Raw genomic sequence first — 15,458 nt, forward strand, 5'->3', positions numbered from 1 at the left:
AACCTGTGCATTAATCATCTTTATTCATACAAAATGTTAAAATATTTATACACTTAATTATGCCTTATCTTGTCCAGTTTGTCCAAGTATACTAATAAATTTGAAAATAATTTCAGTTGATTATTTAATGGCTTATTTTTATACTGTGTACCTAATGATACAGCCTTTTGGGGGGCACTATTCAAAATAATTATTGCTGATTTTTATTCTGTTAAAAGACAAACCCCAACCATATAGTCCTGTGGCTGCACACTGGCCTGAGAGATACAGGTCCACACCTTTCCAGCCAGAGCATACAAGACACGGTAGTTTGTGCTCAGAACACCCTCCAGTTCACATCATCTAATCAATCAATCAGTCTTCCTGTCATGGCATTTTCTTTATTCAAGGTTCAAATGAAGGTTAAAATTTTTAACTGTCGAGGTTCTACTTCTGGGTGTGATGGAGTAGCCTGTATAAAAGACCAATCCTGCAAGGACAATGATGGAAGCTGAATCCTATTGGCCAAAACTCACTCAAACAAACAGTTAGTTAGTTAGAGAAAAGTACCGGAGTGAGCCCAATACCCGCCCCAGTGCTTACTCTACTCTAGGTGTATTCATATTCACGTCCCTGCGCATAGAGGCTGAACAGAAAACAGTGGCCTAGAGTTTATGCCCTACAGTTTCACTGGGCTGGGAAAACAGTTTTCAAAGATAGATAGATAGATAGATCGTGAGATATTGAGGGCCAATATCCTGGAGAAAAGAGAACTGCAGAGAAGTGACCCCAATAGTCTCTGTGCAGTCTCGCCTTAGAACACTTGCTGTTCCTGTTTATTATCTGCAGGAGGAGAGGCTACAAAACCACACAGCAGCCCCTGGGAGACTGAGAAGGTCGGCAGAGACCGCTGGTCTCTCATTGCTGGGGAGAGAAAAATAATTCAATTTACCTGTGAGCCTTAGCAGTCTTGAATAATAATAAAAAGAATGTATAACTCAAAAACGAATGGGAAAATTAAATAGGGCAGACAGTAAATATTTTAGGCTTTGCAAAACATATAGTCTTTGTAACTATTTAATTGTTACAGTGCAAACATAGCCATGGACAATATGTAAGTAAACCAGATAGCTGTTTTCTACTAATTAATTTTATTTACAAAAATAGGCAGTGGGCCAGATATAACTTGACAGCTGTAGTTTGCTAACCTGTGTTCAAGAAGTTTGTAAGCATTATTAGTTGTTTGAATTTCCATATAAATTTTAGAATCAGCTTGTCAATTTCCATTAATATACCATCTGAGATTTTGAATGAGACTGCATTAAACCTATAGACCATTTTGGGGGAAAATGACATCTTTACCATATTGAGTCTTCTAATTGATAAACATGGTATATAGTCCTCCATTTAGGTGGTCTTTCATTTTTCTCAATATTTGCAGTTTTCTGTATAGAGGTACAGCATATCTTTAGACAGATTTATTTGTAGGCATTTGATATTTTCCTATTATAAATGGTATCTATTGCTTTAAAACCAACCACCCTAAAACTTAATGGCTTCAAACAACCAAAATGAATCTATGTGCTGGCTGGGAGTTTCTTCTGGTCTTGCCTAGGGTTACTCATGAGTCTATAGTCATTGATGGCTTGACTGGGGAAGCGGCAGGGTTGAAGTTCCAAGTTGGCTTCACTCATATGTCTTGCACACTGACTGTCAGTGGAACGCCTCTGTTCTCCCCTACATGGCCTCATCTTCCAGTAGGCTAGAGGTCAAATAGTTTCCCAGAGTTTATCCCAGTTTGCACTCCGACCAGTATGATGGCAAAAGCAGACACCACAAAAGACCACTTCAGGACTAGTCTTGGAAGTTACACAGCGTTGCTTCTGAACTTGATTGGTTAGAGCAAATCACAAGGCCATCCCAAATTTAAGAGATGGTGAAATGGACTCTGTCTCTTCATGGGAAGAACAGCAAAGTCACATTGCAAAGGGGTGTGGCGACAGAGAAGCATGATTCATTGGGACCAGTATTTTAACAATCTACCTTTGCTTCTAGTAGGCAATGATTTCTGAAGATACAAAAACCATAACCATGATGGAAAAGGCTGATAACCTGGACTTATTAAAATTAAAAACTTCTGTTCATCAAAAAATGCTACTAAGATAGCAAAACTGCTAGCTACAGAGAAGGAATAATCTTCGCAATACATACATCCAAAAAAGGGCTTGCATTTAGGATAAAGAGCCCCTACAAATCAGTAAGAAAAACCCAATCGATTTACAAAAATGAGCAATGTACTTGAAGCCACAATTCACAAAATATCTTAAATGAAGAGATCCATTTGAAAAGGGGCTCAAATATTAGTCATCAGGGAAATACAAAATAGTACCATGAGATACCACCACACACTTCATTTTTCATAGGTCTATACATGTCACAGATATTTACTACTTATTAATGAAAGACCCATCTAGAAAAATAATTGCCTACTGTATGCAGTTTGTGTGAAAGAGAGAAATTATTTTTTGTTCTTCTGTCCCTCCCAATTGAAAATGTGCTGGATTTACTCTTAGGGAAGGAACAGAGCTACTCTGTTTTCAATGCCAGATTGGACTTGAAGAAGCCTTTCTTAGGAGGTAATTGTCTAATTCACTACATGCTTTTTTCTCCCACTGCTTGCCCATGTACATGTACACATCATGGGAAAAAGATTACAGCTTTGTCAGAGGTTGTGGATTTCCTAGACCACAATTCTCTAATGCACTGAGAAATACTGCTTCAATTTCCCCACTTGGAATGTTGACAGCAGTGACACAGTCTCCACAGAGAAGCTTTTTACAAAGCTATGGTTTTCCATTGTGCTGTTAGAGGACTGATTTTTAAAAGCCAAAGGTAGGAATTTGCTGGATAGAGAGCTCAAAGAACCTGCTGCTCTCAGGAAAACCCTGAGGCAGGTGCTGAGAGGTCTTCTTTTCTGTCTGGGCTATTCTGCTGCCAGGATTACCCTTCCAGTGTCAAGAGCAAACCACTTTTCGCACATGGTAAAAAGAGACTGACCTGCTCAGCGGCTTCTCTTTTCACATTGTATGTATCCAGGTGTTCTTGCAACTCCAAAACACCAAACTTGAGTGTTTCCAGCAAACCACATGACATCAGCTGTCAAATCAGAAGTATTGATCCAGGTTACCATTTCTGATTGAAATCATGAGACTCACAAAATCATGAGACTTTTCAGTCATGGAATACCTGTTAGTTGGTTTTTGGATATTCTCTTAACTCTACTGTGTCCCATACTTAGAGCTGAGCTCTCACTGGAACAGAGTAGGAGTGCAGTGGGACTTGAGGAGGGTCAGGAAGGACATCCTCAAGTGTTTTCAAAGACGTCATGCCAGACCAGTACATACCTCAAAGGTATCAACCTTGAAGCTTTTTAAACCTTAGTTCTTTAAATATCTTAATATATAATCTAGAAGTGTGCTTAGAAATAAATCAGGAAATGAACCAGGAGGCCTGGGTATTTCACGGGTGGAGGTTTAGGCATCTCCTATCCATTTTTATTTAAGAATATAAAAATTACCCATCTCTAGAGCATGACTTTTTAGTTTTCCCATCTAGGACTCTGTAGAGGGTAAGGGCAGGAAGGAGTCAGAATCAGAAATAGTCACAAGTTGCTGCACCTAATATACTAGAATTGTAGTTTGCCAAATATTTATAATCATGTTGAAAATACGAACCTTTATACCATAAAATTCAGAATTACTTAGAAAAAAAGACTTACTGAATGATGCCATTCCAATGTAGTCTTTATAATAAACCTGCATGTAAAAACTTACTGTTTCAGCATCCACAAAGACTGTTGGGCATTCTGAACACATCATCATCACTTCCAAGGAACTTTTAAATTTGGTACCAATGCGTTGCAGACTATCACCAAGAAAGCTGACTGCCTCATTAGTTATTTCTCCAAACTTTCTTTGAATTGTCTATGGAGAAAAGCAGAAGAAAGAGTTTAGTGTTTCATAAGAAGGCTTTTCACCTTTAAGTAAAGAAGCATAATAGGGTAGACTTTTATTTTAAAATTATAATGATATATAGAACTTTAATCATTGATCTATAAATCCATATTTTTAGGTATTTCCTTAGAAAACATTAATTTCTAAAAAGAAACAAAAATTTACAAAATAGTATTACTGAAAAAATGATATATGCCATTCATCTCCCTATTCCTGAGATTTTTTCATCAGGGGGCAGACAGATGGATGCATGCTGTACATTCTTAGCAATGAAAGTCCTCACCTGTCTTGAGGAAGTTGTTCATCAAAAGTTATTACCTGAAAGAAACTTTCAGTAAATGTAGTTTACTATTCTTGGCTATGGGCTGCCATCTGGCTTAACTTTAGGTAAAGTCATAAGAATGTATTAAGAGTAATATCTTCTCAGAGTCCAAGAATATTCATTTCCATAAAACAGTGCCTGACTCATAGTAAGTCAATCAATTAGACTATATTATCAGTAGTATAATTATTATATCAATGGTTAAAGTATACCTACTTATATATGTGTTGCACTGTTAGGTGGCATTATGATTAAAATAAAAAGCATAAATCCACACTTTCAGCCATCATGAAACTTACAACATCAATAAGAATATGAGTAGAAAAACCAAGTAGTGATGCAATAAGTACAGAATTAAATAAGTGCTCCCATTAATGAGCACTAAAGAACTTCCAGGATGAGAGAGACTGGAGGTTGGAGTGGTTGGGAAGGCTTCGGTAAGAAAATGCATTTAGCTGAGTCTTCCAAGATGGGCAAAATTTGGGAGGAGAAAAGGGAGGAAAGGTGGTAGATAGTTCAGAGGATAATAACTTAAATGGTGGCATTTTTCTGTGCCTTAGTTTCCCTCTCCACTGAATGCTGAAAATCAAATCTACATTCCATAGTTGTGGTGTCAGAACACTTACTGTAAAGCCCTTTAGCACAGTGCCTAGCAAGTAGTGGGTACTCAATACATTTTAGCTTGTATTATCTTTATTATTGGGGAGGAAGCAACCTTAACAGCTAAAAATTTTAAGGTCCTCACAAAGTCAATGGACACTTTTAGTCCATTACTTTAAGCCTTGATTATAAACTGATTTATGATATATTAACTGTAAGCTCCCTGAAGGCAGAGCTTAGGCCTTTATTTCTTTGGTATCCTGATGGTGCCTAAGCATACTGCAGAAAACATATCAGACGTTGTTTTGAAGTTTTATTCTAATTGCCTTAGGGGAGAAATCTGTACCAGTCATTGTGTAATGTACCAGCAGTACCACAATGTCACAGTGTCAATGTAAGTAATACCATTAGCTTAGAAAAAAAAATTTTGTTAAAACTGGTAGGAATATTAAAATCGGAGATACTGATTTTAGAAGAAAAACTGTAACTCGATTAGGTAACTATAATATGAATTCAGAAACCCTGAACCTCACTGACCTGAAACAGCCTAGAAAACACATGAAAAGTAAACACTGCAGAGGACCCGTCGGTGTCAGACAGCATCTGATTGACGTGGCAGCGCCAGGCTTCCTCTTCATCATCATATGCCACGGGCTGAAAGGCGGCTATGATGGCAGAAAGAAATGGTGACGGCAGAGGCGACGTCTGTACTTCTGGAAAACCATCTTGCTCTTCTTCATCTTGACTATTAATACAGATATCATAAATAACACTATCTCAGAAAAAAAGAATAGGCTCAATCACGTAAGACAGCTTAAGTCATTTGACAGGTTATTTTTATTCATCATACACACTGATTTAGAAAATGTACAACAACCTAAATCTTGTAAGAAAGTGTGAATAAGTGAATTCCTGTTCTTTCTAGTTAGCATTTTTAGAATTAGAACTCTAATTTCAAGCAACTACCTTAAAATAACCCAAGTCCTACAATATGCCACCACTATGGATTCATTTTAGTAACTTCTATGAATAATACTGATTAGAATGCTTTCATTTTCAATGGTCAATTTTGGAGGCTTTTATTTGAACAGCCTCACATTGGTGATAATAATATTCTTAAACTTTTGATCATGGTCATTTGTGTTAAGGGCTATGTTAGGGGCCTCATATGGATAATTTCATTCAGTCTTCACAACTATATGAGGATTAGGTTCTATTATTATCTTGATTTTAAAGCTGAAATAAAAAGTTCAGTAAGGTTAAATAATATGTCTAGTTACTGGGTAAGAAATGACAGAGCCAGAATTTGAACCCAGGACTACGGGTCCAAATGCTATTAGCCAGGAAACACATGGCTAGCTCGGCTATTTCATAAGCATATACTATGTTCCTAGCAATATGGCCGATAATAGATTTGACTCCAAAGAAACATAAGACCTCGCCATTTCCTTCAAATAATTTATAATCCCTAAAGTCAGATTATACAAACAAAAATGAACAATGGAAAAAGATGAAGATGTATTTGGGTTGGACATTCTACAACTCTCGGCCATAAAAATGAAGAAATATTGAGTCTGACACTTCATAAAAAAGAAATGTGTTATTCAAGGTCTTAAAATTGCATGTTTCGCATTACAAGCTAGTGCTATAAGGCTTTACAGAAATTTTGGAGCAATGCATATGGTCTTCCATATGCACTGGAATGCATGGAGGGACCCGAGTAAAGACTGGAGAAAACAATCAAAACAATCAAAATAAAGCAGACATCTGAAGTGAAAACAAATGAGACCTCAAAAAGGTTAATTTTAAAACTGTCACTGTGGTGATGATTTTAACACATATACTATAAGCTAGGGTAAATAACCTGTACACTTAGTAGGAATGCTCCATTCTATTTCAGCTGCAGTACTTGGCCAAAGTCAACTGTTTGGCTTCAGCCTTTTAGAAAGCCAAATAGCTGAATAACATCGTTTCTGGCATCCCTGAACTTGTGCATGATTAATGATTGAGTGGTTGCATGGGCTACTGCCATATTCAAATCAGTAATATGAAAAAGGTGTATCACTAAGATTTATTGTTAATATCTGATTATATCTTTTCAAATATAGATAAGTATTCTTGATATGTTGATGGTAAAAAAAAATCTCCAATGTGTTGTATACGTTAAAACTCTATTATCACATGAAGTATAAAGGTGTAATTTTTATTGTAAAAGTAAAATTCTGAAATACTCGATAATTATTAAAAATTAATTTTATATAAAAACAGTTATCCAGGAGCTCCAAATTGTTGAATGGGGAAATAGATACACTCACAGAGTGCATGAAGTTAGATACCTTTATAAAAAACATAATATTGAACCACAAATATTTGTGAAATTTAAACAGTGGATATTCTATTATAATTCTAAGTGTTAAAGAATTATTTGGTTTAAGAGTTTCGTAACAGCCACCAAAATTTCCCCTAAAAGCTATATATAATATATGATTATTATGATTATTATTCAAGTTAGTCCTTGAGTAAAGAAAAAGTTCCACTTGAGAATTCTTCATACTTTCTGGTAATAAATTTTTAATGTATGGAGCATAAACATTTAAAAGGAGCAATCTAGCATCTAAGAAATAATTGCTTCTGCCTACTACAGAAATAAAACTTTCAAAATATGACCACTGATCATGAAACTGTAAAAACAATTTTTTGGAATATATTTTAGATTTAAATTGTGGTATCACGGAAGTTCATTCCAATATTGATTTTAACATTTGGCCATTTGGCATCTGCCAAAATAGATATTTGGTGTGCTTCTAAATGTGGAATACCACTTACTATGCTTTGAAAATAGCCTAATTGTTTTTCTTTATGGGAATGTCCATAATCGAAGAAATATCCCATTCGAGTCAGGCATTTTATTTTTAAAAACGAAGATAGTATGATTCTAGACTAAAACACACAAAGTATGATTACAGACTGAAACACACAAAGAAATGAAAGTAAGTAAACTGGAATAGAGGGGCACTCTTTGGAAGGAATAGGGGAGAGATTATCCCCTCACTACAGTGTTTATGATACTGTATTCTCACCTAGACAGTCCGGAGAAATCTGCTTCTTCTTCTTCACATCTTTCATCTAGCTCTTTCAGAGCTAAGGTAACATCCTCTTCACAGATTGACTCGGGGTAGCTTTCAGGAGCTAGAGGCTCTGGCATTTCAGTTTCTTCTAAATCAAGAATTCCTTGACACACAAGAGAATCCTGCTGTTCTTGAATTATATAGGATCCTTCATCTTCAAAGGTTGTAACATGTTCCTCCTTTAATACTGAAGTTGTATCCTACAAAACAATCATATTTTTAGTGAACTATAAACACATAAAAAAAGAATTTTACAACACAATAAATAAGTATTGCCATCCATCTAAGTCTGTTTTATTAAGTGGTGTTCATTTATACAGTCTGTCACCCAGGCTGGAGTGGAGTGCAATGGCGTGATCTTGGCTCACTGCAATCTCCGCCTCTCAGGTTCAAGCGATTCTCCTGCCTCAGCCTCCCAAATACTTAGGACTACAGGCACATGCCACCATGCCCAGCTAATTTTTTTTTTGTATTTTTTAGTAGAGATGGGGTTTCACCATGTTAGCCAGGATGGTCTCGATCTCTTGACCTCGTGATCTGCCCGCCTTGGCCTCCCAAAGTGCTGGGATTACAGGTGTGAGCCACTGCACCCGGCCACTTTTATAGTTTTTGAATCAGTTATAAATTATTCTTAACGGTCATAGGTTTAAAATATTTTGAAATTAAAATATATCACCTATTATCATATAGAAACATTGAGAACTTTTTTTCTCTTCAGTTACAGGATTTAGGTGTTTACTTGGAAATATGTGCTTTGGTAAAATATCTTCTCTCATATATGTTCTAACTCTACACAAGTAAAACTTTGTATTATTAGTATAAATCGTCTCCTGTTTGAAATGTCATTGCTTTCATTACAGTGGAACACAGTATATTCTGGATATAAGTAGGAGAGATGACTCAAAATAGTTAACCCATTCGTCCTGTGGGGCTGCCACACAGCAGGAGTAGGTACTGACCAATCAGAAGGATGCTGAACCTAGACAACTAGGGTGGCCTTACTACAAAACCTCATTTTAGCTTTGAGTATTGATAAAGCTTCATCACTTAGCTACAGTTCAGAAGACATTAGGACACTTTAGATAATTATACTTTTGAAAATTAAACTATCACAAGCTCATTATCAAAAAAGACTATATTCTCCTCATTTGAAGTAAACAATAATGAAAATATGTTATAAAGCATACTAGTGGTGTGCCCTTTCTATCCACTGTAATGTTACTGAAACAATGTTGCTATGTGATAGACAAGTGGTAGAGGCTCAAGAGATATTGGCTGAATGAGCTGCTACTATCAAAAAAGGAAAACACTTTCAAAGCATATATGATGATGGTATCAACACTAGTTTTTAGTTTATTGGTTTAATCAATTTGAAAATAAGTACTAATGGTCATAGTTCTAGGAATAAAGATCAGCTTCTTTTGAGTATTTGGACCTAAGTTACTTCTCAGCTGTAGAGTAGCTCCTTATCTGTTTTTCATGGATAAAAATAGAATTTTCCTTCCAAAATAAGAAAAGTAAGAGAAAGTCAGAGCCTATAACCCTAGACTAGCCCAGGCCTTATTCATATGTAAAACTCATCTATAAAATGAAGGATTTTGACTAGATTCTGGGCTGAGTGCTCTGGTATAAATAATTCCTAACTGCAAATAGTTTATAATCTAGTCTAACAGGGTTAGGCTAGTAAGTGAAGGACAATAACATATACCAGAGTATGGTAAATGTACGGTAAATACTATCAGCAACATACAAATGGGTGCTGGTACTCAATGATGGGAAAGCTCTCATCTAGTTGAGGCAACTGAGGTGAGTCTCCTTGGAGGAAACAGCATGTTTTGACAAACATGAGGTAGGGATGATATTGCAGGGAAAGTGATTAGAAGATATCAAAGGCACAGAAATAACGCCATGAAAACACAAAGTGTATAAGAGAACACTGCTCTGGATTTAGTTAAGCAGGGAAAGCAGCAAACTCTGAGTCTTTACTTTAGCATTAAATATAATATAGTAGGATTATTTCTTAATTCTTCCACCAGTTTATATTCAATATACTCTAAGGTTTCCAGATGAATTTTCTAAAAAAAATTTGGTCATTATTTGGAAAGATAATCTATGTGACAGTACTAGAGACATTTCTACACCTAGAATATTTATTGGCATGAATTTTTCCTTCTACATCAACATGAACATACTATGTTATCTCAACCCAAACTTAGTTCAATGCCCTCACTTTTCATTAGTTCACACCTGCAGTGGATTGTCATTTTTTCTTGAATAATAATTTCAAGATGATATTTTATCTGTAGTTAGTATTATATAACATACAATGAAATTTTCTAGTAATGCCTACATATCATGAAGAAACTGCTTTTGGGGCTGATAGAATGGATTCCATTGTTTATATGTAGATTATGAGAATCAAATTTTCTTGTACTTCACCTTATTAGACAATGACACATGCACATAGGCTTTGTTACAAAGATTTCTTTCCTATAAGGAATAATTTGTCATCCATGAGGTGGATTCCAAGATATCATAAATAATAAAAGAAACCCTCTGTGAGTAAATACAAGTGAAGAACTTAATCCCCTCTTGAGATCAGAGTGTAACGTGTGTATATTACAGAGAAGAAAGGGACACTCAGCTCTAAAGTTTGTCATGACAGAAGATGCTTTAGCCTACTCCATTTTATCTTTCCAATATTAACATGATTTAAGGGAAGAAATTCAAATAAACATTTTTAGGAGTGGATTTATTCCTTTAATTCACAAAACATTTCACCCATCAAAATTAATTATATTCTTTGTCTTAAGAAGTTGCTTTAAAAATAATTATGGTTTTATTTCAATATCTTGCTGCTTTTCTACTTTGTCTTTTGGTACAAGAGGCAATTTTGGGTCATTTGACACTATTTGGCAAAACAGAGAAAAAACAAATTAGGCCAATATATCCAACAGATATAAGGCTGTCATGTTCCCTGTGGATAGCCATTCTTTTGGTGATAGTTTTAATATCAGTAGAACTGTTTCTAAATGAAATACCATGCTTTCCAAATATCCCTTTCATTCTCATCCACTGGTGTTATGGTGTATGGTGTGATCTATGGTGTGATCCAAACTAGGCACTGTAGTTTGGCTTAATAACCTCCCAACAACTGAAAGGAATATAGTCTACTTAAAACCCATCTCTAAATTCCATCAGTTCTCTCCTGTAAACATTTCTCATGTTTGTGCCCTTAGTCAGGCCCTGCTAAATTCTTGCTAACATTCTTCCAGCTTAGCTCGTTCATCTCCTCCAATCTACCCTCAAAGCCTCTGCCTTAGAGACTTCACTACCAACAATGAGGCTGCAAACCTTCTGTGATTATCCCTAGCTGCAAGCTCTATGTGTCAGGGACTAGAACCTACTTTCCATTTTCGACAAAAAAGGCCAAAGTTTTAAAAAATAATCAGATCATGTTCTTCTTCAATGGTTACCTGCTGTGTGGCCTGTGACACGTCATGACAGTGCCTTGGCCCACCCCTCTCCTTCTTGTTCACTGTGTTCCAGCCTCACTGGCCAGTTTTCTGTACTTCAGATATATCAGGGCCTTTTAAACTGCTGCTTCTTCTGCCTGGAACCTTCTCCCTCCAAATCTTCAAGGGGTGGGCTGGTTCTTGTCATTTAGGTTTCACCTTAAATGCTACCCCTAACTTTCTCCTTCACTCGAGTCCACATTACTGTTAGATTTTCTTAGTATGATGAATAAGATGAGAACTTTCTGACATATTATCTACATTTTGTTTTACCTGCTTATTATCTGTCTCTCCTACTAGAATGAAGCTCCATAAAACCAAAAGCCTTTGTCTGTGTCACAGTTGCCACGGGCCCCGTGCCTAGCCTAGTGCCTAGCACGAGGTAGCGCCTCAGTAGATACTGGTCACATAAATGAATGCTCACATGCCATGTGGTTCCATCTTTGTATGTGGTACAGTGCTTGTTACTTAATAGGTATCTCTTGAAAGGATAAAAATTCGAATGTCTTTCTGTTATCTCAAGACAAAGTCTTTAGTGTGGCACATAGGACTTCTCCTGTCTATTATCTCAAGATAAAGTCTAAGTCTGTAGTGTGGCATATAGGACTTCTCCTGTCTTGGATCCCATTCATTGCTCCTATTGCTCTTCCTCTTCCTCCTCCCATTTTACTCTCTGGAAATACTCAATTTCCTGCTTTTAGCTAGACACATCATGCTATTTCACACTGCCATCCCTTTCTACATTGTGTCCCTCTGCCTGGAATGTCCCAGTTACCATGAAACCTGTCCTTTCTTACCATCACTCCCAGTGCACAGCTGATCACTTTCCTCTCAGTTTTCATAAAGCCTTGAACCTATTATTGAATTTTCCATACTGAAATGTAATTTCTTTTTTTTTTTTTTTAATTTTTTATTTTTGAGATGGAGTCTCACTCTGTTGCCAGGCTGGACTGCAGTGGCGCGATCTTGGCTCCCTGTAACCTCCGCCTCCCACATTCAGGTGATTCTCCTGCCTCAGCCTCCCGAGTAGATGGGACTACAGGTGCACGCCACCAGGCCCAGCTAATTTTTGTATTTTTAGTAGAGACGGGGTTTCACCATGTTCGCCAGGATGGTCTCAATCTCTCTCTCGCTCTTTTTTTTTCTTTGGGACAGAGTCTCGCACTGTTGCCAGGCTAGAGTGCAATGGTGGCATCTCAGCTCACTGCAACCTCCGCCTCCCGGGTTCAAGTGATTCTCCTGCCTCAGCCTTCCGAGTAGCTGGGACTACACGTGTGCACCACCACACCCAGCTAATTTTTGTATTTTTAGTAGAGACAGAGTTTCACCATGTTGGCCAGATGGTCTCGATCTCCTGACCTCATGATCCGCCCACCTCGGCCTCCCAAAGTGCTGGGATTACAGGCGTAAGCCACAGTGCCCGGCCTGAAATGAAATTTTTTTAAAAGCCTTCTCTGTCTTAATAGACAGCAAGAGAACGTTCTCTGAAAACAGGGCCATCCATGTCCTATTCTTCTTTCTGGCACCTAGCTGAATGCCTGGCATCTACCGAAAGCACAATAAATATTTGTTGAATTGAATGATCTAAACCTTAGCCATATGAGTATGAGCATTTTAAAGACGGTTTGCTAATAAGGAAGCCAAAGTGCCTTCATTTCAAAATATGTCTGGTTACTGTTAAAGTTCAAATATGTACAAGAGTCAGCCTAACAAGAACACAATAGTGTTTTATCACCTTACAAAAATAGTAAGATCTGATACCTAGATTAGATCTAATAACTACATTAATTTGATGAACAGTGACAAAATATAGCATTTCCTAATATTTACCAAGGAATTAAAAAAGCACATATGGCAGAGCTATAGCAATTACATTTTTTAAAAGTATAATAATCTTTAAAAAAAACACTAATACTTACTTATTTTTGGTCAGTCATTAGCTTCAAATCTGGCTTACTTCTCACAGGCCTTTCCAAAAAACATAATACTAGTGGTTCCAAAGTCTTTTTAAAAGATTTCATTTAACAACTGCTAAAAACCACAGCTGGCCTGAGGTTTTAATCCCAATCACAGCACCAATCACATAAACCCAACACAAAGCAAAAAGAGAAGAAAAAACCAAAGCGGTCCTTCTAAGAAAATACAGTGCAATAGATGATGCTCGCCAACCCCAGAGAAGCGTCTGTACATTAACCTCATCATGTTCTGCAATGCAAACTGCTCATTAAAAACACTCAAGATTATTTTTAACCTGTAGGTCATTTCCTTAATCTACCAACTTAAGAAAAAATCAGATTTGACTATTTCATTTAAAATAACTCAACAGGTTAGAAATACTGGAAACAAATCAACTTCAAAACTTTTTTGAAAGAAAAGTGGGAGCTATAAAAGAGTGCTAAAAAGAGCCCAGATTGGCCATGCACCAGCCTCCATTTCTCCCCACCTCAGGCAGCCGGCTGTTAGCATTATCTAGAGAAGCCTCCAAAGTTGGGGTCTCATCCCTGATTTGAAGCACTTCCTCTGTTGTGATGCTGCCAGTGGAATCTTGAGACTGGAGAAGTAAGTCAGGATGGTCTGGTATTGTTTCATCAGTGGCAGAATCACTGTTTAACTAAAAAGAGAAACAGTAAAATAAGGAATTCATTTATGAGTCAAAAGCCACAGGAAACATTCTCTATCATAAAATATTTTAGGGGCTTCGTTATAAAGAGCTTCTGAGATTTCCTAAAATCATCTTTCTTTCCTTCCAGTCTACACCAGAATGGGTGTTGTTAGGGTAAGCAGCTAATCCCTCGGTAGAACTAAGTACACATTAATACAGGCTAAATTTTGCTAAACAAAAACTATCAAAGTGGAAGAGCTCTATGTAACTATGTTAACCTTGAGCTGAAATTCATATTGGAGCTGAATTCAAATTCATTCATGGAGGACGAAGATTTATGTGGCACGGTTAACTGAATGGGCACTAGAGACAGACCGCTAGATTCACATCTACTTACTAGCTATGTGTCCTGGGATAAGACATGTAATATGCAGATCTGCAATAACCATACTTGCCTTGTGTTAGGAGGAGAGTTATGGTGACTAATACACGTAAAACACCTTGAACAGGGCCGGGTGCATCGTAGACAGTCAGTAAGTGGTAACGTATTATGGCTGCCATTAGCAGCAGCGGTTGGTCATTGAACACTTAAATGGGAGAGGGGCAGTTAGTGGAAAGACAAACTGGGGCACCAATGAGATGTAAATACAGGAGAGATGACTGGACACCAACCACAAACCGACAACTTGACATTGTGCCTAAAGCAGCTCAGGCCCTGCCATTCAACATCACTGCCAGCACTTTACCAGCAGGCCGAGTGGAGCAAATGGATCTAAATTAAAGGTAGGTGGCTGGGTGCGGTGGCTCATGCCTGTGATCCTGCCACTTTGGGAGGCCGAGGTGGGAGGATCACTTGAGGCCGGGAGTTCAAGACTAACCTGGGCCACATAGCAAGACCCCATCTCTACAAAAAATTTAAAAAAATTAGCTGTGCATATGTGGCGTGCACCTGTAGTCCTAGCTACTTGAGAAGCTGAGGCAAGAGGATCACTTGAGACCTGGAGTTTAAGAATACAGTGAGCTATGGTTGTGCCACTGCACTCCAGCCTGGGTGATGGTGTGAGACCCTGTGCCTAAAGAATAAAAAAAGGAGGCATTCCTGTAAGAGCAGTGTAACCATAGCTGGTGCCTGGTCTCCACTGGTTGCTTCCTTATCACATGTACCAGGGTAGCTATTCCATGTGCCTTCTCCTTCTTTACAGTGCCATCTTCAAGTTCCAGCCCTACCACTGGCTTTTCTTGCACCCGTACTCTTCTGAAATAACAGGCTACTCTTGCAGCTTTCATTTTCCACTGACT

General features: G+C 37.5%; 1 protein-coding gene across 10 annotated transcripts in view; it reads right to left on the reverse strand.

The window, feature by feature from the left end:
- FRYL (FRY like transcription coactivator) overlaps positions 1–15,458 on the reverse strand; it is a 281,060-nt gene that overhangs the window by 9,681 nt on the left and 255,921 nt on the right. For all 10 annotated transcript variants that reach the window (XM_055385577.2, XM_063705269.1, XM_063705268.1 and 7 more), the window contains 5 exons: positions 14,001–14,168; positions 7,995–8,242; positions 5,452–5,659; positions 3,813–3,962; positions 3,037–3,135 (listed from right to left, as the gene is read on the reverse strand). In XM_055385577.2, coding sequence (XP_055241552.1) covers positions 3,037–3,135; positions 3,813–3,962; positions 5,452–5,659; positions 7,995–8,242; positions 14,001–14,168 — 873 coding nt within the window. The remainder of the gene's footprint in view (positions 1–3,036; positions 3,136–3,812; positions 3,963–5,451; positions 5,660–7,994; positions 8,243–14,000; positions 14,169–15,458) is intronic.

Source organism: Gorilla gorilla, chromosome 3 (assembly GCF_029281585.2).
Source record: "Gorilla gorilla gorilla isolate KB3781 chromosome 3, NHGRI_mGorGor1-v2.1_pri, whole genome shotgun sequence".
NCBI classification, from domain to species: domain Eukaryota; kingdom Metazoa; phylum Chordata; class Mammalia; order Primates; family Hominidae; genus Gorilla; species Gorilla gorilla.